Here is a 26,043-nt window from a genome sequence, read left to right as displayed (position 1 = left end):
CTATTGAAGTATTTTAGTAAAGCATTTAATCATTCAGCACGGAAATATAAAATGTTTTAGGTTTAGATTGTGACCTTGCAAAAAGTGTTACATTGAGAAATAAACTTACTGTAAATGACAAACACGTCATGGTGGTTTTTAAAGTCTGAAGTCAAGATCAGATCGGCCACTTTTATAGCAAGTTCAGATTTATTATAATGGTTAAACACGTTATCACTTGGTCATATATACACCTTGATCTGTTGTACTGCAAATAAATAAGTGTTTTACTTTCATCAAATTACTTAAATATTTTAAAGTCTAGAAAACAGAATAGAGTATAATATACATTTACACCCATTAATTGTACAACTTCATGTCTATGTCAACACATCTAATTCAGATAAAAATTGAAAATATCGGTAATTTTTAATAAGGTTTATTGTTTAACAAAAATTCAAACTTGATATACATAGGTCATTATAATATAATACACGAGTCAATGACTTATAAAAATATGATCAGCAATAATAATGGCATGAATTCAGCAGAACCTTAACCCAGCAAATGTGGCGGATCAACCGTACCAAATCACGTGTAATATGTACATGATTTATTTCATTCGAAAACGCCATTTATCGTGCAACAATATGCAAACATTATGCATATTGTGAACAATTTAAATCAACTAAGCTGTGGGTAAACAAGATACATGGGCATTATTTCTCTTATTTTATATTATTACCAAAACACCCAAAATGACATCCTAATTAGACCCTTCTTTGTTCAAAATGGCACCATGAGCCCTGCTTTATTGGCCACTTAACCCCACGACTTCTTACATGCATTCTAACAGTAACTTACAATTTCATACCGTTGTATAAATGATTGTTTGATAACTTTACATATATATTTTATCATTTTGATGGTAATAGTTCTGGTCTTTAATTCAGAACAATTGAGATTACCGGTACACCATTCACTCATGCATTTGTTTTCATACACTGATGAACACTAAATTACATGAACATTGAAACCTGTTTGGCATTCGTATGAAACAATACCACGGTCATTAATGTCCAATTAAACACCTTTAAACCCCCTTATCCTATACCAAATATGGGGTATTTAGTAGGGGGGATCATTTTATAAATTGGCATGTTTCCAATTATTTAGCAATGATATATTTTTTGCGATCACTTTCACAAAAAAATATTCATACTAATTACCTACAACTGTGCTGCAAATATTTCAAAATACACGCAAACATCAAACTTACTTCTTTCACATAAAAGTATGGATGCTTTGGGTTAATTTTTTTTTCTAATTAACACCAATCTCCCTGATAGATGATTTAGAAATAAGTGACAGAATATAAACAGAATATGACTTGATAACATTATACCAGTATATACACTAAATATGGAAATGTATATACCATATATCCAAAACAATAACACGCTAGGTCGATGCAGTGAAATGAATAAAATGAATAATTCATTTCTGAGGACAATAGCTGAAATGATTTCTTAACTCCAGACTATTTTACAAATAAAATAGAGTGAAAGCATTGTGATTTACGAAAACAATAGCACAAATAATGCGCTTCCGCAAACTATATCATAGAAATTCCAACCTATAACGTAAACTTCGATAATAATTGGTAGATCGTTTTATTTCTCTAAATGATTGATTCTCTATTATATAGCAGGTTCGAATCTTTCGATTTGTTCGTCGTGACTCGAAGTACTGGCCTGACTCGAGCTCTGACACATGTGTAGTTCGAGCTCAGAGAATCTGTGCTCCACATCCCATTGCTGTTTGCGTAATATTGCCATCATGAAATAATTCTCCGTTTCCAAGGAAACCACTTGTTCCAAAAGCGTGTTGATTTCTTTCTGGAGAACGTTATTGTGTGTGTCGTAAGAGAAACTTTATGGACTGACCGATCCGTTGGATGTGTTGTACCCGGGGGAAACATTAAGCAGTGTCGGCTGGGGTGGGCCTGTGGTGACAGGTTAATATAGGAGGAAGAGAGGTTGTCTGATCGACCTGTTGCAAGACTCAGCGAAGACAGATGATTCGTTGTATTGGATATACAGTATGAAGACAGAAAGTTCATCTGTTGAGGATGGTTTTGAAATGGATATTTATGAGCATACGTAAAACTCAAGGGCGATAACTTTGCCAGAGGTTTCGGTTGTGAGAAAACGAATGGCCGCGCTGACGGGATGCTTGTTGTTTGGCACAAATCTCTGGATGAGATCGGCGGAATATAGCCAGGAGGTCGAAAGGAATTATAGGAGTTCGTACAGGTAGCTCCAATAAAGTATTGGTGACGTCATCGTCCCTGCATTCATGACATCACAATTACCATTTAAGTGCATTCTGTGTGCAGTTCAACAGTGGTTTTAGCAAGCACATTTTCATCCGTTTCCAAAGAAAATTCATAATGAGTCTTTTCATCACCACAAGATGGCGACTGTCTTAGAAGACCTGCCGGAAGGGTGTGGTGACGAGTTATCATTATCATTCTTAACGAATTTTGCTGGATGATTGTAGAAGTCCCTGAGAAAAAAATAAGCTTTGTATACTTTATTCGTTGAATTAGAGCTACAGCTATGCCTATAACTTATGTGAAAGCTGATGTCAGAAGTAATTGTAAAATGAAGAAAAAAACCCCACTTCAAAATGAAAACGAAATTGGATTTTCATCCTCTGAAGTAAGAAAGTTATTTTCATTTATTATTATATTTAAAATTTTGATCAGTTTGTTCACCATGTTCATTCATTAGTTTGTTCATTCATCAGTTCATTTGTTCTTTCATCGGTCATTCTGTTCATCCATATGTCTGTCCATCCATCAGTCAATCTGTTCACCCTTTAATCTGTCTATTCATCCATCAGTCTGCCAGTTCATCCATCTATCTATTAATCATTCAGTCTGTCTATTCATTCATGTCTGTTCATCCATCAGGCTGTCTGTTTAACCATCAGTCTGTCTGTTCATACAACGGTCTGTTCATATATAAATCAATCAGTAAATCCCCCAATCTGTCTGTTCACCTGTCTGTATATCAGTCTGCCTGTGTATTCATCGGTCAATTTTTTCATTCATCAATTTGTCTGTTAATCCATCAGTTTCTCTGCTCATTCAACGGTCTGTCTGTTCATCCACTTGTTTTCCTGTTCATCCACCTATCTGCCTTATATTTGGTTACTTTTATTACCCCCATTAAATCTGTATTAAGAGGGATCTCTACACCACATAAGTGTGGGGTATTTTTGTTGCATGCATTTGTTACTAATTCTAGGCAAAGTAGTCAACTATAATATACCTCAATGTACAATACTCTGTCTTCTAGAGAATTTTTAAAATATCAGCCTGGTTCCAGAAAACCCTTAGTTTGTCAAACTCTTAAACATTTCTGTTTTAAAATTCTTATGGAAGTGAAATGCAATAAAGTTTAGAAATAAAACAAACAAAATAATCATGAATGAAGTTTTTATGATTTTTACTGGATTCCACATAAATATGAAACTAAAATATTTAAAAAAAAATTTAAGGCAAATTGCTGGACGTAATCCCACAAAAATCTGAAAACATAAACAATGTTAGTTGGTTAATGAGATGAAAAAAAGAGACATTGAATGAAATTGAAACATTAGAAGAAATACTGATTTATTTTAAAAAAAAATGGTATGAAAGATCCCGTTTAAGAGTTGTCTTTCTTTAGTTTACATGGTCTAAAATATTTTTGGACCAATTTTTTAAATAATAAAAATCAAGAAGAAAAATTAACCAAAAAAAGAACCAAGTCTATGCTAAATATGTAGATATAAGGTAAGTAGTGCGTATGATAATGTTTGAATCTGAACGATTATATTTTTGATGAAAGCATTATACATATTTTAATAAATCTTTGAAACAATATGTTAGTACTCTATTTCTTTTTCATATGCATGTACAAAAGCAATTATAAACAACAACCATACGAATTTTAATACATACATTTGATGTCCATTGTGATAAACATGTACGTGTGGAAATGAAAAACATGCTCATTTTCAGAATTCGTTGATTCCCTAATTTGGCTTCAAATCCGGGCTTTCACTGCTTTTGCTACCCAACTTTATCTATTTAAATGCAAGTCTTTTACTGCAACTGTTTTACAATTGAAAAGTAAGGATCAGTTCAAGAGATGATACTACTTACGGTACTTTAGTTTTAGTTTAACATGTATATTAATCATACATAAATAGTTTAAGTCAAAATATTATATCTGCTTACCTTGATCGATAATCCGTCACATATGTATGATCTTCTGCTGTAGATGACATGACAGAATTGTATTGCCAATAGCAGGGGAACAGTATATTGTTTAGATATCACGTTTTCCGTACAAAACAGTAAATTGAGATATCTTCGAAGCGTATTGATGATTTCATTCCAATCTCATCTCCCTCGCTAGAAGAGTTCATTTGAATTGTGTATAGCTATTTTGTACTACAACATAATGTTATCAATCCGGAACAAAATGGCGTTTCAAACGGAAATCAGACACGTTGTGACGATGTGGCCTTCCACCTTAATTCAAATTAGGTGACTTTTGAATGCTCAAACTTCAATCGCTGGAAGTTCGTGCTCGCTTGTAGTGAATCTCCCTTCCCGATGTTTTCCTTATTTAAAAAAACAAATTTATCCTTGCTTTCTAGAACTCTTGATCTCATGAAGTCAAAATGCAGTCCCGTTATTCAAAATCTTGTTCTAACTTGATAACTCGTACTTACTGTGTATATGCAAGTATTGCCTGATTTACACCTATACTTGGTCATTTAAATGGCTCCAGGTGTAAGACGGATTACCCTTGTAACGGGATGTTTATTCAGACAACACTTGTCTTCCAAAGTTATCATTGTTTGATGATTGACCATACCGGTACCGTATCTATACACGTGTAATAAACACCGACCGTCTTGGTTATTGGAGATGCAGTAAAGAATGAGAAATTATTTATTGGTCTTTATGATTTAAAGTCAAAGTCGAAGCTTAATGAAATTTAAAGCTGACATTACAACGGTTACTGCTGAACAAATTGTTGCAGCTGGTGAAGTATCAGTATTGTGGGGGATACTCATTACCTATATTTTACGACAAGTAATTTCGCAGTCCAGTTGTACTTACTAGTGAGCAATTTGTTCATTATATCATGCCCAAAATGAAAAAAAGAGATCATAACTTAACACAATATTTGTTTATACCCAGTTTTCAAAATATCCGGATATGTATATTCAACTGAAAATAAAACTTGTTAAAGCACATGCATAAGGTTAGCACTAAAATAAAACTTTAATCATCACATCAATAAGGTAAGGTTAGCACTAAAATGAGTGGCAGTACCATAGCAGCCGGTAAGACTTAATTCAAAACCTGTCATTCACCTCCGAATATTCAAAACTCTTGAAAACATGAACTCTTGATCCCTTGAAGTTTGTCCTCCGTCTTAAGAACTTCGACCAATCGAGAGTCAGTTGTAACTATAATGATTATCTTTATACTGTTTACATCGATTTTGATGTTGTTGGTGACATTTAAATAAAAGCTTTGGACTTATTAAACAACAATGTGATGCAGGCCTGTTTATTCCATTGTTAGACACTCGGCCATGGGTCATTGTAATCATTTTCATCAAGATTTATCTATCCTTTGAGCTATCTGTGCATATATCATTTGAAACCAGCGTCATTCTTATATCTTTTGATGCAAGAAAAGATTGTTACATCCTACCGAAAGTCCAAAGTCCGGTTAAAATGGTTTTAATTCGTCATTTTATAAAGTGTATAAAGGTGCAATAAATTGTTTCGTTATTTTTTGAAAGAATTGATATATAATTTATTGTTCACTAATTATTTGTTTTATTTGCACTCATTGGCAGTATATGTCGCCAGAAGTGACGCTTTTTAGGAATTCGATCAAAATCATTGATTTATTAACAGTTTTCTTATCTTTCTTCAAAGGGTAATACATAGCAACTCTTTGAACAAGAACGAACATTTTGTCAATTATAAATGACATGTGGTGATAACAAACACTGTTCAAAATCAGACGTCAGAAGAAAAAAAAGATAAAACAGGAGAGGGCAACATCTTAAAATTTATAGGTACGATCAGGTGCCATGAAGGAGTGAGCATATTTTGATGATCGGTCACACCCGCCGTGTGCTCTTTGTCGTAATTAGAAAAACAAAAAACCGGGAACAATTAGGTGGTTACATGTAATTATGGTCTAACAACAAGTATGAAAAACATCAATCATCGTGCGACTTAGTGAAAGATTGAATTTGCTGACAATATTGTTGTATCAACCATAGAACTTTGGTTCAGCCTGTTTCATCTGTGTAACTTTATATCGGACAAAGATATTTAATTATTTTCTTTACTTACTATTTTTAACAATATAGAAAAAAATATTTCTCGCCAAAGCATGGTTGCTTCATATTTTGTTTATAATTTATGTGTTGATAAAATGGCATGACATGCACTTGCGAGAAATGGCACTCGACGAGGACTGGTCGCACGTCAGATAAAAGCAGCAAAATGTTCTGTATACAATGTGTGTATATATTTCTAATATTTGTATAATTAATATGTAAAGAATAAAGAAAGGAAGTCAATTTTAACTAGAATCACTGCAGAGGAAGATCAAAGATAAAATGACATTGGCAGAGGTTTTATTTAGAAATAACATTACCCGGTGAGAAAGAAGGACTTTTTTCAGCTAGAACAAATGAAATTATTTAAATGTACATGTACAGAATATGGACATTTTCTACGATGAAACCTCTATCTCCCTCAATGAATTTTTCCAGGGCGTTAAAACCAATTTTTTGAAGACTCCACATTTGGAAAGAACTGATTGAAAGTTTAGTACTCTTACCAAGGAGAGTTTATAACAGTTTGCGAACATGACCATGTCCACAATCCTGCTGGTAACCTTTTTTCTGTTGAAATTGTGCACTGAAGACAAATTTTTTAAAGGATATGGCATTAGACTTAGAAAGGGCAAATGAAATTGATAAAGATTTGGGTCATTATAATTTGTCAGTGGAAAAAATGTTTTGTCAGAATTTTTTTTTATTGATAATCATTCAAATTTACAAACCGGTCATGGAATTAGACTTTGCTCTATATTGATTTCGTAAATTCTTTGTTTAGCTGAGAAAATTACGACGATCTCGGACCTGTTTTCAAATTTTTGGTCTGTTTCTTCATATCACAAAACAAATTTTGACTGTGCTTCCGGGCAACATGTTGCCCCATATCCGAGTCGATATTTGTACATGTATAACAACAGAATAAATAACTTCATCAATGTTTTAATTTTTTATTTTCAATTCATGGCATTTGATTCAGACGTCAATATATTTGTGGCATAGTTTTTTTTTTAATTTAGAGATTCTTGTGAGAATAATAACAGTAGTGCCTAAAGATTTATTTTCATAAACGTAAATTGCAGTAAATTCGAAGTCAGTGGAAAAAAAAGTCAATTACTTCACCTTTTTTCAATTTTTTTTAATTATAATCATTGAAGACGACTTATAGTCAACATCTTATATATCAAAATACAATACTAACAATAAAAAAAGTAATGTTATGATATTAATAATCTTTGACGACCAATTAAAATGATTCTTAATTCTAAATACTGTGATGTTCTATAAACATTCAATTAGTTGTTTGCATGAAAATAATGAAAGCTAGCTTTATGTATATGTATTACACTTGAAGTTAAAAAGAAGTAGAGTAGAACACGAGGCATTACATTGTTTGAATGTTTTAACATGGAATTTATGTCCTGCATATCATCTAGGTACACTATTCATGTACAAGGTTCCTTACTGTTTTCCATTCCATGATTGCACAGTACAAAAATCTAGTATACTTATTAAACATGAATATGATGCAACAAAAGGTATAAAATGAAAAATGATTTTTTTAAAGATCCTCTGTGAAGGATTTTAGACAGAGCGTCAATAATCCACATTGTCCATAAACTATTTTGCTTGTGGTGAATGTACTCATTCTATTCCCATTAACTTGAATCAAAAAGAGAAAAAGACAACAAGAGGAAGAGATAGTGATATATTTAATATTAAATCTTGACATTGCACCTTTAGCCATCATAATTATTCTGTTATTATTGGTTCTTGAAAATAAGAATATGATTTAAATTTGACAATTGAAATATTATTGGCCATATGCAAAAATAATTAAGAGAGCCTAGGGTGGTCACACCTCATTAACTGCATTATGGATTCCTTAGTTGAAGAGTGACACTTACACTCCCATTTGTCTCTTTCTCAAGTTCAAGTTCTCTGGCAAAATAGACACAAATACCTGTATACCCCCTCTCCCCCTCTCTGTATCTCTCTCAATAATGGTCAATAATTAGGCAGTTCTACTGAGTAATCTCTCTCTCTCTCTCTCTTTCTCTCTCACTCTCTCTCTCTCTCTCTAACAGTTAATCAATAGGTAGTTCCAGTTATTTTTCTAAGACACATTAGGTTAAATAATTTAAAAATTATTTTTAAAGCGGAGTGAACACATACTGAACAATTGATTATCTGATTATATACTCAAGTTTACCAATATTTTTATTCTAAGTGAAAGTGGAAATTCATACATTTATACAATCAATTTTATTTTATTTATAATATTATAAATAACACTTGTAGTGTATTTTTTCTATTAATATATGCATCACAAAATATTCATGTGAAAAGTAATCGAAAGTAATCGAAAAAATAATTATAATTACACTAAAAATTTTAGCTGTAATCGAGTAAATTACGATTACAAGTAATCCAAAATCTCTTCGATTACAGATTACTGTCGATTAATTGAAAAAAGAGTAATCATTTCAATCGATTACGATTACTCGAATTACGATTAAGCCCCTGCCTGTTACATTATTGACGTTAATAATACTCACATATTGAAGTGATTATCAACAATGTAATTTCTTAAAGACAAAAATAATTCGATACAGTAATGTGCTACTTTAAAAAAGATTACAGGTGTAAAAACAACACAACAATTGTGAGCAAGTGCATTGGATTAAAATATGAAGGAAATAATCATCGATGTAGGCAAATACATTTTAAGTCAATGAAGCCTCATAAGAAATGTCTCTTTAAGATCAAACCCTTTTAGTTTGCAACAAAAACACATGTATTGCTGAAAAATGAAATTTGCTACACACTCAGGTGTAAGGTTAAGTATTTCAAAACGTGTCCTTGAGCATCTGCTGAACGTGTTATGTGGCATTATCATCATAACACACATCTATTAAGTTATGGACTATAAAAGTAGTTTACAAAAATTACAGTCAATGCTCATACAATTTCCTAAATAATTCTCTTGACATTCTTTCAACATGACAGAATACAAAGAGGGAGAAATATGAATCCGGGTCATATATGTTATTATAAATGTTGTCTCTTTGAAGCAAAAAATTTATGGTGCTATCATTTTTATCAAAAAAATCCAAATAGGAAGGATTGAGGCCACTAGAAAGACAAGAGTCTGCATTCCCTTTTAATAAGATATTGACCGTTTTGTATTGTCTCCAAGCAAAAGCTAGGTAAAGTGGACTGACTTCGTCCTTGTTACATAAATTAATGTCTGCCCCATGATCCAGTAATAGTTATACAGTGGTATCATGACCGCATTGGCAAGCTATAAGGAGAGAACTGGCTTTGTTCTCCCTACATAGATTAATGTCTGCTCCTTTACTCAGTAAAAGTTGTACAGTGCTATCATGTCTGTTTTGACAAGCTATATAAAGAGGACTGACACCGGTTTTCTTACATAAATTAATGTCTGCTCCGTTACTCAGTAAAAGTTGTACTGTGCTATCATGTCCGTTTTGACAAGCTATATAAAGAGGACTTGCTCCGTCCTCCATACATAAATTAATGTCTGCTCCTTTACTCAGTAAAAGTTGTACAGTGCTATCATGTCCGTTTTGACAAGCTATATAAAGAGGACTTGCTCCGTCCTCCATACATAAATTAATGTCTGCTCCTTTACTCAGTAAAAGTTGTACAGTGCTATCATGTCCGTTTTGACAAGCTATATAAAGAGGACTTGCTCCGTCCTCCATACATAAATTAATGTCTGCTCCTTTACTCAGTAAAAGTTGTACAGTGCTATCATGTCCGTTTTGACAAGCTATATAAAGAGGACTTGCTCCGTCCTCCATACATAAATTAATGTCTGCTCCTTTACTCAGTAAAAGTTGTACAGTGCTATCATGTCCGTTTTGACAAGCTATATAAAGAGGACTTGCTCCGTCCTCCATACATAAATTAATGTCTGCTCCATTACTCAGTAAAAGTTGTACAGTGCTATCATGTCCGTTTTGACAAGCTATATAAAGAGGACTTGCTCCGTCCTCCATACATAAATTAATGTCTGCTCCTTTACTCAGTAAAAGTTGCACAGTGCTATCATGTCCGTTTTGAGAAGCTGTAAAAAGAGAACTGACACCGTTTTTCTTACATGAATTAATGTCTGCTCCTTTACTCAGTAAAAGTTGTACAGTGCTATCATGTCCGTTTTGACAAGCTATATAAAGAGGACTTGCTCCGTCCTCCATACATAAATTAATGTCTGCTCCTTTACTCAGTAAAAGTTCTACTGTGCTATCATGTCCGTTTTGACAAGCTATATAAAGAGGACTTGCTCCGTCCTCCATACATAAATTAATGTCTGCTCCTTTACTCAGTAAAAGTTGTACAGTGCTATCATGTCCGTTTTGACAAGCTATATAAAGAGGACTTGCTCCGTCCTCCATACATAAATTAATGTCTGCTCCTTTACTCAGTAAAAGTTGTACAGTGCTATCATGTCCGTTTTGACAAGCTATATAAAGAGGACTTGCTCCGTCCTCCATACATAAATTAATGTCTGCTCCTTTACTCAGTAAAAGTTGTACAGTGCTATCATGTCCGTTTTGACAAGCTATATAAAGAGGACTTGCTCCGTCCTCCATACATAAATTAATGTCTGCTCCTTTTCTCAGTAAAAGTTGTACAGTGCTATCATGTCCGTTTTGACAAGCTATATAAAGAGGACTTGCTCCGTCCTCCATACATAAATTAATGTCTGCTCCTTTACTCAGTAAAAGTTGTACAGTGCTATCATGTCCGTTTTGACAAGCTATATAAAGAGGACTTGCTCCGTACTCCATACATAAATTAATGTCTGTTCCTTTACTCAGTAAAAGTTGTACAGTGCTATCATGTCCGTTTTCAGAAGCTGTAAAAAGAGAACTGACACCGTTTTTCTTACATAAATTAATGTCTGCTCCTTTACTCAGTAAAAGTTGTACAGTGCTATCATGTCCGTTTTGACAAGCTATATAGAGAGGACTGACACCGTCCTCCATACATAAATTAATGTCTGCTCCATTACTCAGTAAAAGTTGTACTGTGCTATCATGTCCGTTTTGACAAGCTATATAAAGAGGACTTGCTCCGTCCTCCATACATAAATTAATGTCTGCTCCTTTACTCAGTAAAAGTTGTACAGTGCTATCATGTCCGTTTTGACAAGCTATATTAAGAGGACTTGCTCCGTCCTCCATACATAAATTAATGTCTCCTCCTTTACTCAGTAAAAGTTGTACAGTGCTATCATGTCCGTTTTGACAAGCTATATAGAGAGGACTGACACTGTTTTTCTTACATAAATTAATGTCTGCTCCTTTACTCAGTAAAAGTTGTACAGTGCTATCATGTCCGTTTTGACAAGCTATATAAAGAGGACTTGCTCCGTCCTCCATACATAAATTAATGTCTGCTCCTTTACTCAGTAAAAGTTGTACAGTGCTATCATGTCCGTTTTGACAAGCTATATAAAGAGGACTTGCTCCGTCCTCCATACATAAATTAATGTCTGCTCCTTTACTCAGTAAAAGTTGTACAGTGCTATCATGTCCGTTTTGACAAGCTATATAAAGAGGACTTGCTCCGTCCTCCATACATAAATTAATGTCTGCTCCTTTACTCAGTAAAAGTTGTACAGTGCTATCATGTCCGTTTTGAGAAGCTGTAAAAAGAGAACTGACACCGTTTTTCTTACATAAATTAATGTCTGCTCCTTTACTCAGTAAAAGTTGTACAGTGCTATCATGTCCGTTTTGACAAGCTATATAGAGAGGACTGACACCGTCCTCCATACATAAATTAATGTCTGCTCCATTACTCAGTAAAAGTTGTACTGTGCTATCATGTCCGTTTTGACAAGCTATATAAAGAGGACTTGCTCCGTCCTCCATACATAAATTAATGTCTGCTCCTTTACTCAGTAAAAGTTGTACAGTGCTATCATGTCCGTTTTGACAAGCTATATAAAGAGGACTTGCTCCGTCCTCCATACATAAATTAATGTCTGCTCCTTTACTCAGTAAAAGTTGTACAGTGCTATCATGTCCGTTTTGAGAAGCTGTAAAAAGAGAACTGACACCGTTTTTCTTACATAAATTAATGTCTGCTCCTTTACTCAGTAAAAGTTGTACAGTGCTATCATGTCCGTTTTGACAAGCTATATAGAGAGGACTGACACCGTCCTCCATACATAAATTAATGTCTGCTCCATTACTCAGTAAAAGTTGTACTGTGCTATCATGTCCGTTTTGACAAGCTATATAAAGAGGACTTGCTCCGTCCTCCATACATAAATTAATGTCTGCTCCTTTACTCAGTAAAAGTTGTACAGTGCTATCATGTCCGTTTTGACAAGCTATATAAAGAGGACTTGCTCCGTCCTCCATACATAAATTAATGTCTGCTCCTTTACTCAGTAAAAGTTGTACAGTGCTATCATGTCCGTTTTGACAAGCTATATAGAGAGGACTGACACCGTTTTTCTTACATAAATTAATGTCTGCTCCTTTACTCAGTAAAAGTTGTACAGTGCTATCATGTCCGTTTTGACAAGCTATATAAAGAGGACTTGATCCGTCCTCCATACATAAATTAATGTCTGCTCCGTTACTCAGTAAAAGTTGTACAGTGCTATCATGTCCGTTTTGACAAGCTATATAGAGAGGACTGGCTTCGTCCTCCTTACATAAATTAATGTCTGCTCCATTACTCAGTAATAGTCGTACAGTTTTATCTCTTCGTTTTGCACCTGATTCTTCATGCTTATAGTCTACATGTTCCTGGGTATCGTTACCAGCTGCTAAAATTAATGGGGTCCAACCGCCTTTTCCTAGCGTCTTCAGATTGACATCTGCACCATTTTTTATCATATCAAAAAGTAGGTGATAATTATGGAACAAAGCTACAATGTGAATAGGAAAAAAACTTTTCCAAGGTTTGGCAAACAATTTTTTTGTTTGGTCTTTAAAAACATTGTTGATCAACTCTGTTGATCCATTGCAACACATTGCAGAAAAATAGCAGGTAAAATCATTAATTTGTGTTGGTCTATGAAACAATTTTGTTACAATCAATGCAAAAAAATCGCTTTTAGAACTGCTCTTCATTTGCTGTAGAATATTTAAGCAATATTGTGATATTTGTGTATGACAAAATACAATTAGAGCAAACAGTGGAGATACTTCCTTTTCTAAATCCAAAAATGAGAGTTTGGTCAAGAGTAATTTTTTTGATGTATCATCAACCTCTTGTTTATCAATTGTAACTTTCTTTCTTTTTAGAAACATGTGTATATTTTCGGGGTTACCTGCTATCTTTTTTTTCAGTAATTCAATAACTTTTTCATTCCTTAGACAAGGACTGAGCACAACATATAAAAAGCGTTCTTCAAACAGTTCAGTAAAAAGTCTTTCTCCGAGTTCGTCAATATACCGTTCACTCAGATAAATATTGAACGGATCGTTGTGGTTTTCAGAAATTCCTAATCGTACCCTTCTTCCGAGGAAGCTGGTGTCAGCGTATCTTATTATTTCTGCAGGATAATCTGTTCCAAACACTTGGGTTGTAACTTCCATCACAAAATCGTGACTAAACTGATACTTATCTCCAATTGTTTTGACAAAACAGCCCTTTAGAGAATTAAGAGAGTCCCTGATAGCTAAGGGTGGTGTGTTTTTTGGTAGTCCACAAAGTTTTAACGTGTGATTAAATTTATTTTCCGTGTCTTTATCTTTTAAAAGATCACTGACGCAAATGTCATTGTTAAAAAGAACAAGAAGTGCCAAAGCACAATATTTAGTCTTGTCTTTTGCTCTGAACCCTAGTATTTCCTCCGTCATCACTGTTACGGGTTCTGTAAAAAATTTGATATCTTTTTTTCCGTAATCTTCTTTGTTAGAATATAATTTACACAATAACGGGAAATAAGTTTCAACTTCAACGATTTTACCGCAATCTTTATCTGATAAGGTCATATCGATTTTATAGGTTCTCAAAATCTGCCGTTTTTCACCAACAGTTAATTTATGTTTGTTATCATCGATGTCTACGATATGTAATTGACAAACGTTAAAACGTGTCAATCTCCTATCGGAAATTATGTGATTTCTACACGACATAATAAGTTTTGCTGTTTTTAAGTACAACTTTAATTCTTCTTCATATGTTTGCCATGAATTATTTAATAATTCATCAAAAGATTCTTTTCCGAACGGATCATTAAAAACACAAATGGTTTTATATTTCTGAAATCGACTTGAAGAATAAATATCCACAATATCTTCTACTTTTTTTACTCGTTTTACGGCCAAGCCCTGTGCTCTGTACTTGATTGCAATGTGGTGGATGATGGCGGACTTTCCGGATCCCGAGTGACCTGTCACAATAACCAGGTTTCTGCTTTTTATATATTTTTCCACATCTTTACATGCCTTGGTTGAAATAAAAAAAATATCGTCTTGTTTCCATTGATTGAATATGGCTTTTTCTATGGTTGATTCTACAAAAAAAAAATGTAAAACAGTCGGCATATATAATCTTAAAAAGGATACGAAGTTTGAGTTCAGTCTTTAACAAATAGATAAATTTTACTTAAGATATTTTGATGAATATAAATTCTAAGATTTGAAATTTTATGGCTTCTCACTGTGAAAAAATAATGCACTTTGAAAAAGAAAATTCAAAGCGCGTTAATTTTCAACCAAGTTAACGCTCTTTGAAAAAAATCTATTTCAAAGGGTGTTAACATTTTTAATATTAGCACACTTTAAAAAACCCTGAACATGGTTTGGTCGAGATACTTAAGACTTTTATATTCAATAAATAAATATATAACCTTGTTTAGCTCAATAAGACACATAAAAACGATAACACAGTATTTAAAGCAAACTTGATAATCGAGTGATTGTCTATTAAAGAGATATATTATAAGGTCATGCAGTTTAACGATTTAAACTCATATGGATAACTCCTGAGATTAGTATAATTAGTACATAACAGTACATAAATCGCTTAGAAACTGTGTGTCCTCTTTTTCAATTCGCAAAGTCGCCTTACCCCTTATCCAGATGGCAATGGATTTACAAAATTTAAGAACAAGACATTATGTGCATACTGTGGAATCATTAATATTCTTGGTGGCTCAATTTTCGTGGTATTCGTGGGTAGTCCTCTCCCACGAATTTAAATCCTCAACGAAAACAAATTAAGAAAGAGTTATCTTTGTTACTGAAACAGTAACCGACGCATCCACGAAATTATTTCCCCTTGAGTGAATAAAAAATTCACAATCCACGAAAATTGGCCCCCACGAATTTAAATGATTCCACAGTAATCACAATACATATGGTCCAATCTCCATAGATTGTGAACGTACGGAAGAAAATTCAATATAAGATATTTTTGCTAAATGACCATTTGGCCCTACAGAAATGTCCCCGAACCTCTGCACCAAGTGTAATGAAATTCACTTACAATATAGGTACATTTAGAATGCTTCATGAATATCATAGCCTTACATTCAGTTTAAATCTTCCCCTCTGTGGAAAAAGAGAAGAATACATTTTCGTCATACCGAGATTCTGTGCCCCGCCCTAAGATCTCTATCCCTGACTCAGGAACCATGAATTTCATAATATTTCATAAAATTCCTAAAATACTGTCCATACTGAACTATTGCAATAAGTCGAGAAACATTCGCACTAATCTTTCAAAAAATCTCACATCAAACGTAATACTATGCTACTGACACCCTTAAATTCCGATAAAATTCCTGAAATACTCTCCAAACTGAACTTTTATTCTGCAGCCACATAAACTTCTGACCAGACCGGCCATTGTGATAGCTAATGTTAAACTCAGTTTCATTGGTTAATATTCCTGATGGTCCAATCAGAATCTGTCTTTCTCTCGAAGACGCCAAAATGGCTGGCCCTGTCAGAGGTCAATGCGGATGCAGAATAAAAGTTCAGTATGGAGAGTATTTAAGGAATTTTTTCGGAGTTTTTGTATATAAGTAGCTTGCGTTTAATGTAAGATTCTAAAAGATTAGTGCAAATGTTTCTCGACTTGTTTCAATATTGTTCTTGTCATAGGCAAAATCCAATCGTGAGCCCTGGACCGGTAAATGTCCAAATAAAAATAAACTGGCGACTTCGAGAGAATAATGACGTATATCTCAGCTATTTTAAGACCCATCAACTTGAAATTCGGCATTGGTATATCTCAGACATTACTTTTAAGAAAAATACATGCACATGGCGAGTGTTTTAAAAATTAATTGATTTATCAGGCTTTTGAAGCGAGCTGCATGGTATTTTTTTTATCTGAGTCAGAGTTCGACCCCTTTCTTTATTTATGGTTACATTGAAATTAATGTTAAAACGGGCTTGGCCCCTGTGATTGTAGTGTATAAACTGGTCGGGGAAACTACCTTATATGGATATTGTTGTCATTGCGCAGAGCGATGCGTACCGCGAACAACTGTTCAATCAGTAAATAAAAAGCAACACTTGTGATTTACTACATGTTTACGTTTTTACAATAAACACGTGGTTTAGACTAATTTACGACTTAATTTCAAATGACTGTAATTACGTCAATTTATAAAATGTTTTAATTGTTTTGTAAAAAGTGCAAAGGTTAGGTACTAATTAAGATTGTTCATGGTCACATTACCAAACATTGCCGATTTTCCATGTTAAATAGTACGTTGAAATACCTCTCATAAAGTCCTCACAAGTCATTATATTCCAGTATTTGATTTTCGTAAATTTTGTGTTTTTCGCTGTTGTAGTGCTACTGACTAGCATTTAAAACTGAATTCATTTTGATACATGTTTATTGTTGTATGCCATATATATAACACAATAGTAATAATCAATACGCATGTACATTGATCATTGTACATATGTACATGCATATATAAGTAGTATGTGTCATCTTTGTATATACTCGCTCTAATGGAATGCCATAAGTCCGAGTAGTTGTATACACTAACTGTAAGTACTGTCTAAAAAAATACATGGATTAATATCGAGAGTACGCACCAAACACGCATCTCGTAACAATTTACACTGAAGCTTTAAATGGCAACATGAGGTCCTTTGAATGTCTGACAATGTGCGAGCACCTCATAGTCGAATGCTTAGGATCATGAAATCACGTAAAATCTGTCTTTACTAAAAAATCGTGGCAGTAAGGCTTTTGTCAACAAATAAACTTATACAATGCAGTTGACGAACTCAAATTTTTACCATTGTGAAATGAGTGTTTATAAATGTGAGCATGGAAATAGTAGATGATGATGTACATATTGTTTTAAGTGTACAAAATGCTTGAAAAAATTAAATATGCCTTTCCTAAAGCAATTAGAAAAAGTAGCATTTTTTAAATGTAGTATTTTTTATAGTAACCCAAGATGCATTTCAACCGCGGAATGTCATTCAGCTGATTGGTCAGTTTGTCGATTATGTCTGTGCCTAATTTAGTATGTCAATTTATTCCAACGTCACAGAATATTGTTTCTCCGACCTGTTTAAGATATGAATATTTACAGTGTTTTATACTCATGTACATGTCAACACATTATAGTATTCAATAATGAATAAATGTAGTTAGTATTGTGTAAGTCACTTTCATTCGTCACTGAAAGCCGTTTCTAAACGAGCAAAGGAATTCTAAACGATATTACGAGAAGAACATGTCTTTGAAAATACCAGAAAAAAGCGACGTCGGATAAACGCACGGATAAACACCATAATAAAATTCTGTATCGACTTCGGTGAAACACCGATTGAAACGATAAAATTGATGGCGAAAAGAGAAAAATATTTCGATCTTACTAATTTTATAGGTGGCGCACCAATTTTTGAAGGAGTGTGCAGTTGTACCCTCTGGCCAAAAGGTAAACCAAGGATTACGAGGTAAATAAAACGTCGTTAAAAGACTGGCCCGTTCGGTCTGTATAGGCGATACAGACCCTGAAACGCAATACTACACCTAAAAAGCGTAAGAGAAGCGTGAGACTTTCGTATCGTATCGTGCGAGAAACGCGTCGTATCGTATGAAAAACTTATCGTATCGTACAAAGCGTACACGAACCGTATGAAAAGCATGCGAGAAACTTATAAGTTATTTATGAGAATTTTACTTCCCGGTATGTACATTTGTAACGAATAACAAGTATTCCGTGGGTGGAGAGGGACCCTAAAATAACCGGATTATTTAATACTACAGTTTGATTTTGTTTTTTGTTTTTTGCTTTTTTTATAAATATCAAAATGATAAATTAATTTGACCATAGAAATGCTTTACAGAAATATATTTTCAACTTGGACACGCATGAGCTGAAATTTCCATTCTAACAATTCAAAAAATGCAAACAGGAAAATGTCTTGATTTTCTTTCATTCTATTGGGTTTTTTTTTTTTAAAGAAACCGACTTTTCAGATTAAGTTTAATGTACTCAAGTTCCCGATTTCACACCTTTCCGCAAGCGCCTGTTTCATCCCGGCGGCGTGTGGGTATACTAGTGTGTAGCAGCGTGTGTATACTACTGTGAGTATGTTGCATAATCTTTGTTGATCAAGACTGCTTCTTTTTATCAATTTAACGAACATAATATTTTAAGATACATACATGTATATTATACACTGAGAAGTAATAAATGCGCTGTAGATTACCATTTGTAGATATCTACTACCCCGTAAAATTTACATGCTGTGATCTGGTGATTGTATATGTAAAAACACAAATTAATACTCTAAGGCTATTTCTTAAACTTGAAATGATTATCAAGAATCGCTGACAGTTCAATTAAACAATAAAATGCTTTCTTTGATATTCATGCGGGTCGTTGCAGAAAAAATACATGCAAGAAATAGTAGAGAAAATGTCTGGTAGATGAAAATATACTGCGTTTAATCAGACTTAAATGTGTTTGTATATTTATTTCTTTTCTTATTTCAAGTGTGGGGTTAATCGGTATTTTTAAATAATTATTTTTCCCCTAAAAAAATCAGAGAGAGAGAGAGAGAGAGAGAGAGAGAGAGAGAGAGTACGTGATACATGTTGTTAACCTCGATTAAACCTTAGTAGAAATGATTAATTCAACAACGGATAAACCCACTAGGATGTTCAATTTAATTTAAGGTGGAATGTCCCTCTGATAAGAGAGATAACTTCTGTAGAAAATGATATCACTTTGTTTCTGTTAACTCACAATTATTGAGGTGTGTTACAACAAGGGAGGTGGTGCTGGGTCTCAATTTATTTTGGAAGGCGATACACTTATTAAATTCAAATAAAGAAAAAGAAAATTTGAACGGAACGAACTGAACCCCAGGGTTCATTTGAAGCAGGGGGGCAAAAAAGTAAAGAAAACTTTAATTTACAAAACATTACAAGAAATGTATCATAATGATAAAGTATTTATGAGGCAGTATCTACATGACTATCCCCCCTCCCCACCCTCCCGATGGATTAATCCTTTTTTTAATATAACTAAATTTTATGTACTTGTTCAGTACATGTACAGTACATGTTTGATGTTTAAGGCCAGAGAATATTTTGATTGATTAATTTTATTGCTCTATCTATAGCTCGTTCACAGAGCTGAATGAATTATAATTGGGAAAAATATGACCAAGACAACTACAAATTCTAGACTTAGTTATAATCGTTTAAAACTTATAAAATTTCAAATGTTTAAAATGGAATAAGGCTTTTCCATTCTTAGGAAGCAGATATGGGAACACAAATTGAAAAAAAAACCACCTAAAATCTCATTTGATTGAAGACAATATATCCCTATATTGATATCATACTATAGCTAATTACTGAAAGATTATTCACTTGATTCCCTATTTGTGTTACATAACAAAATTCTCTGGTTTACATATTTAGGATTTCTTAAATATCTATCCATTTACTATTATCTTATCCAAATTTAAAAACAGAAATCCTTTTCTGAAAATTTAGAAACTGTGGCAATTTATCATGCACTGTATGTAAAACCTTCAATAGTTTTTGATAAAGAAAGATAACTCTTGCTGATTGAAGCAATTTTTGTTGCAAACCTATACAACAAAGTGTTATTCTGAACTAAAATGCAGCGCTTCAATATGTTTTGTAATATGAATTGAAAATGTATATAGCTATATATTATTTTCATATACATTTTAGATTTTTAATTTTATGCTGCGATGGTAAAAATTTGCTTTTTCTAATTACTATGTCTAGTTTTCTTCATATCATGATTTGACATTTTATAAATTTTTGAAAAATCTAGCAGCGCTTCGTCACTTAAACTTTGTTTCATATGAATCGATTGATATTGACTTTGATAAAAATCAATATGAAATTTTAAAAAAAAAATATATGGCAAAATTAATAGCAGAGGGATATTACACCTTAAATTGATATTCTACAATGCAATGTTACTTTTTCCTGGAACAGGTGACTTACAGTTCAAAGCCTGGCCCAATAAAGTGAATTTCGCTGTGCTGAATTATTTATTTATTTTTATACCAGCAATTTAAGTGTTTTTTAAAGAAGATTTTATAGGAAATTGCATTTTCTAGTATTTTGCAGAAATTCCTGGTTAGGTATCCTAAAGTTTTGCAAGAAAGCTTGTTAGAGTAGTAGTAAATCATTAACAAATTCCTAGAAAAAGTTATATAAAATTGAGGATTGTGTCGTCTGACCTTAATAAAACAGACAGTACATGATTGTACAAAGCACAATGCTCTATTTCTCATTTTTTTCAGAATTCTTATCTTGTATTGTTTGCATTTTAATTCTTAAAAAAAATATTGATATAATAATACCACACCTTTTTACTAGCAAATGAATGGATGGGTGAGGGTGGGGGTGTTTAGTTCTTATGGTTATGTTAATTTTATTATTGTATAGCTATAGTATATCAAATCACCATGTGTGTCTATCACTGTCTGTCTGTCCATCCATTTCTCTGTCTGAAGTCTGTTTTATTTAATAACCCTGATGAGGTTACTGATGTAGATCAAGTTCAGACCATTATTAGCCTCACAGAAAATATTAGTCCTCTTAAATGGCAGTTAAGAGTTTCTTTAAATGTATGGTTGACGAAAATTTTTATTTTTTAAACACTTCTCGAAATGATTTTTGTGAAGAAGAATATGTGTTGTTATACAGATACATGTACCTTATCTTTATTTTTTCTCATTTTTACATGAAAGGAAATATATATATATATATATCAATTGAAGCTGAACCAATATATAAATAGCGCCTGTTTGGGAGACTAACAGTTGATATTAAATGGTTTTCGAGGGGTGTCAGATTCAACTGTTACCCTCTAAAACAGACACTATTTATTTTATTATACTGAATGTTTTAATTTTAAAGAAAATGTAACTGCTTTTAAATAGAAATGATGTGAATTCTACGTCAAACCGTAGGCGCATATTTCACGCGCATGTAACAATTCATTGTGTTACCCGTTGCCAAGTGTGTTGCGCTGATGGTAATAGAACGGATTATCAACTGCGTCTAAACCAATCAGATTTCAGTATTTAGCTTGAAAGTTTAATAAATTACATTGCTTCAAATAATAAATATCAAATATATAAAACCAGTAAAATGTTATCTAAAATTAAGACATTCAGTTGTCTTACATATTGAATAGGTGTTTCATTGGCTTTCAGTCTACTTGCAGTATGACTGCTGTTCATCTCTAAAGGAATTTTGTACATAGAAAAAAAGTCTAAATTTGCCGGAAGGCCGTTGGTGCCACGTAGGAAACATATTTTATCTTGCTGCTACCGTATATTTATCTGGCGACCGCCATTTCGTTATCTGGTGACCGATACATAATAAATATGGCTTCCGGATGCGCGCGAATGTTTTAATGGGAAATGGGAAACGCTTGCTAGATGTAGCTTTATTAAGGTATTTGACGATCAATCTTAAATTTATCAATGGAAGGAGTTTTGGAAATCGACCTCGTTGTTACACCATAAACTAAATGGCCAGCTATTGTGATTAAAAGCTGGCATTAAACAAAGCACTTTCTGTATGCAGTACACTGGATGAATGACCATCTTTAAGTCCTCCTTAAAGATAGCTTAAAGGTGTTTAAAGGTAGCTTAAAGACGATCTTTAAGCCACCTTTAAGCTACCTTTAAGCTATAAGTATTGCTTAAAGGTGGCTTAAAGAAAGCGTAAAGATTGCTTAAAGGCAGCTTAAAGACCATCTTTAAGCCACCTTTAAGCCACCTTTAAGGACAACTTATAGGTCCTTAATGTCCAAACTTCTTTAAGCCACCTTTAAGCCACCTTTAAGCCACCTTTAAGCCATTAAAAAAAATTTAATTCAATATTGTGCTTAATTTCCAACAAAATGTATTAACTTTATGAAAGAAAAGGTATTAAAACGGTTTTTGTTCTAGAAAGAAAAATGAAAAAAAAAACACAAAAAAAAAGTCCACGGCGAGAATTGAACCCGGGACCCTTAGTTTAGTAGCATCACCACACATCCTCTGCGCCACGGCAACTTACATATATATGAGCGTTTTTATATCCTATATATCAGTGGATATTGAATCACTGTATTGAATGTGTTTACTTGAAAAGATTTTGACAAACCATTCAGTTTGTAACAATCAATTATATCTAATTTATAAATTACATGCATGCATGTATTTAGAATGAAATACGGAACTTGGTCTTCAGTGAACAAAAATATATTATACCTAAATGGAAACCGTTAGGTTCACTATAGTAGGCTTTCTTAGTTAATAAATTTAAACCGAGTAGATATACGTTCATCTAATTTATAGCTATAAAAATGTAAGAAAGAAAATGAAATCATTTCTTTTATTAAATGCATTGATACTATTACGGTATTTGTTCAATTTCCCGCAATTTCCCGGTTTTCATGATCGCGGCGCCGTTCCAATATGTTTAAATATTTACATGTAATTGTATGTACATGTACATGATTTTTAAACTATCAATTCTATAACAAACAAAATTACCAATTACCGGTGACGTATTTACTGCATGTGGCAATTGCAAATGACTTGTACATACAATTGTATGATGTGCCAGGCCGGGTATATTTGACATATTTACCCTTATACATATATTTAAATAATCACCCCCTATTTATGATCACCGGTACATTAATTAATTAGCCTCAAGATTTTACTCTTACATACATGTATCGTTAATTTGTAGACGTAACATCTTTGAAACCCAGAGCTAGGAAATAATACTTTGAAAATGAATTAAAAATGTAAATTAACTTTTATTCACTAGACTTATCGTATACTCGTACATACTAAGATTCAACGCCTTTAGAAACCCTGACGTGCACCTGGGCACACGACACACCTGTTGTGTATATCTTGTATATTCTGTGTTAGTTCCAGGGGTTTTCTTAAGTTGGACAAACAATAGACTTTAATTAGATATACACAAACATGCACCTGGGCACACGACACAACTGCTGTGTATATCTTGTATATTCTGTGTTAGTTCCAGGGGTTTTCTTAAGTTGGACAAACAATAGACTCTAATTAGATATACACAAACGAACAAAACTATGTCTAGACAAACAAAGCAGTAATATCCTGCCCGATATAACAAAGGCAGTTGAGAGTCTTTTCATCTTTAACATGTATCTAGCAGATCTAGAGTTAGAAATAATGAAAATTGAAAAAAAATACAAACCTTAAACCGATTAACAAATTAAATCATGCATTTTTGGTTCATAAACTTTATTTTGTTTAATAACCGGATGAACTGAGAGAGAGAGAGAGAGAGAGAGAGAGAGAGAGAGAGAGAGAGAGAGAGAGAGAGAGAGAGAGAGAGAGAGAGAGATTTTTTTCACCGATTAATTTATAATAGGAAACAAACATACTTTAATTAGTTTTATGCACATATTAAGATACATAGACTGCGCTCATACCTACAATAATTTTGAAACCCCCCAAAATTATAAAGAATTTTATAACGGCAATCTGTGTCCATCAGAGCGGTGCTGATGATAGCGATCTGTGTTTAATGGAGCGACGATTAAAACCGCCTGGAACACCCCCCCCCCCCCTTCCTTGGAAATTATATTATCACTCGGATGACCCCCTCCCATCTCTATAAAAGAGCTTTTGCATTTAATATATGTTTTTATTGTTCAGCTTGATCAATATTGACTTAAAGGCCACTTAAAGACAGTGTAAAGGCAGCGTAAAGACAGCGTAAATGCCACTTAAAGATGCTTAAAGGTGGCTTAAAGGTGGCTTAAAGGTAGCTTAAAGAAGTTTGGACATTAAGGACCTATAAGCACTTGCTTAAAGGTGACTTAAAGGCGGCTTAAAGGTTGTATAGCCTTTAAGCTCCTTTAAGTCACCTTTAAGCCACCTTTAAGGACTTGCTTAAAGATGGTTTTTCGCCCTGTGGTATGTTACACGTCGATATGATAATTTTATTAGCCTGGCTGTAGGCAGGAAAATCACCAATGTTACTATAAATAGCACAACTTCAAAAGGAAACAAAAAACCAAACAGCGTCAAAGTAAAAGCTTCCGCTTCACCAAATAGTTACACAAAAAGCCACGTTTTGTCAAAAGTGTTGGCATTTTGTTTCTTTTTTTTCGAGAGAGAATTGTCTGCCTTTTTTGGTTTACTTATTAATAACATGTTTTAAAAACAAGACATTTTTGGACACATACAATACGTTTTCATGAACTACTTTGCTGTGTATTGAAGAAATGGATATTGAATATATAACGCTTGTTGCAAAATTCAAGGCAGCAACTGTTGAATTTTTTTTTACATTAGACAGACATATTTTTGTCTATAGCCTCTTACAAAACTTGGTTGCTCTCTAACGCTTTGCCGACATTAAAAGCATGAAAGAGAGAAAGAGAGAGAGAAAGAGAGAGAGAGAGAGAGAGAGAGAGAGAGAGAGAGAGAGAGAGAGATTTTCAGTCTTTATCACACAATTTGCATAAAGACACACCAAAAGAGCCCGGCTTTTAGTACTTTGATTTTTTTTTATCAACAAACATATCTCAACAGATTAATAAAATTAATCAACTTTTCGAGAATTGTAATAAAAAAAATACAGCTGTTGTTTATGCCTGAAGAATCATGACGTATTCTGTTTCTTGTGTGAATTCTGAATTCGATGTTTGTTGGATTTGCGATGTTTATATGGTCTTAAAATCAAGTGTTGCATTTGTTTAAAATATTTTTTTTAACTTGTTTTACAAGAAAAAAGTCTGCCTAAGGAATGAGGGAATTCAAATTTACTAAGGTCAATTAATAGGCTGCGACCCCCCCCCCCCCCCTTCCGGCAAACACCCTCGGATCATACCCTCCCTCTGGATACAATTTTTGAAATCACACAAGTGTTGAGATGTACCGATTTCAGACCCATGTTGAATAATAAATTCTTTATTGTGATAAAAACTGTGATGAATTATTTTCTCTATCCCTGTAAATTTACTGCTGTCAGTTTCTATAAACCTTTAGACGAGTTTTTTTTCATTCATTTAGATGGATATCTTAGACCTTAATAACACTCACTTTTTGTAAAATAATTTATGTGGCCGCCATAAAATTATTTTTTA

At 33.4% G+C, this 26,043-nt stretch overlaps 1 protein-coding gene and 1 pseudogene across 1 annotated transcript; both read right to left on the bottom strand.

Annotated features, from left to right (window-relative positions):
* Positions 1-8,943: 8,943 nt before the first annotated feature.
* On the bottom strand, positions 8,944-11,629 carry LOC128180167 (ankyrin-3-like). The gene is made up of 3 exons (XM_052848053.1): positions 11,416-11,629; positions 9,831-11,220; positions 8,944-9,584 (listed from the first exon to the last, which is right to left on the bottom strand). Exons 1-3 carry the CDS (start codon positions 11,627-11,629, stop codon positions 9,368-9,370), a joined length of 1,821 nt encoding a protein of 606 aa, XP_052704013.1. The 3' UTR covers positions 8,944-9,367.
* A 2,397-nt stretch (positions 11,630-14,026) lies between these two features.
* Positions 14,027-26,043, bottom strand: part of LOC128180168 (uncharacterized) — a 40,731-nt pseudogene continuing 28,714 nt past the window's right edge.

Source organism: Crassostrea angulata, chromosome 4, assembly GCF_025612915.1.
Source record: "Crassostrea angulata isolate pt1a10 chromosome 4, ASM2561291v2, whole genome shotgun sequence".
In the NCBI taxonomy this organism is placed as follows: domain Eukaryota; kingdom Metazoa; phylum Mollusca; class Bivalvia; order Ostreida; family Ostreidae; genus Magallana; species Magallana angulata.
This window is presented reverse-complemented; position numbering and strand designations above follow the sequence as displayed.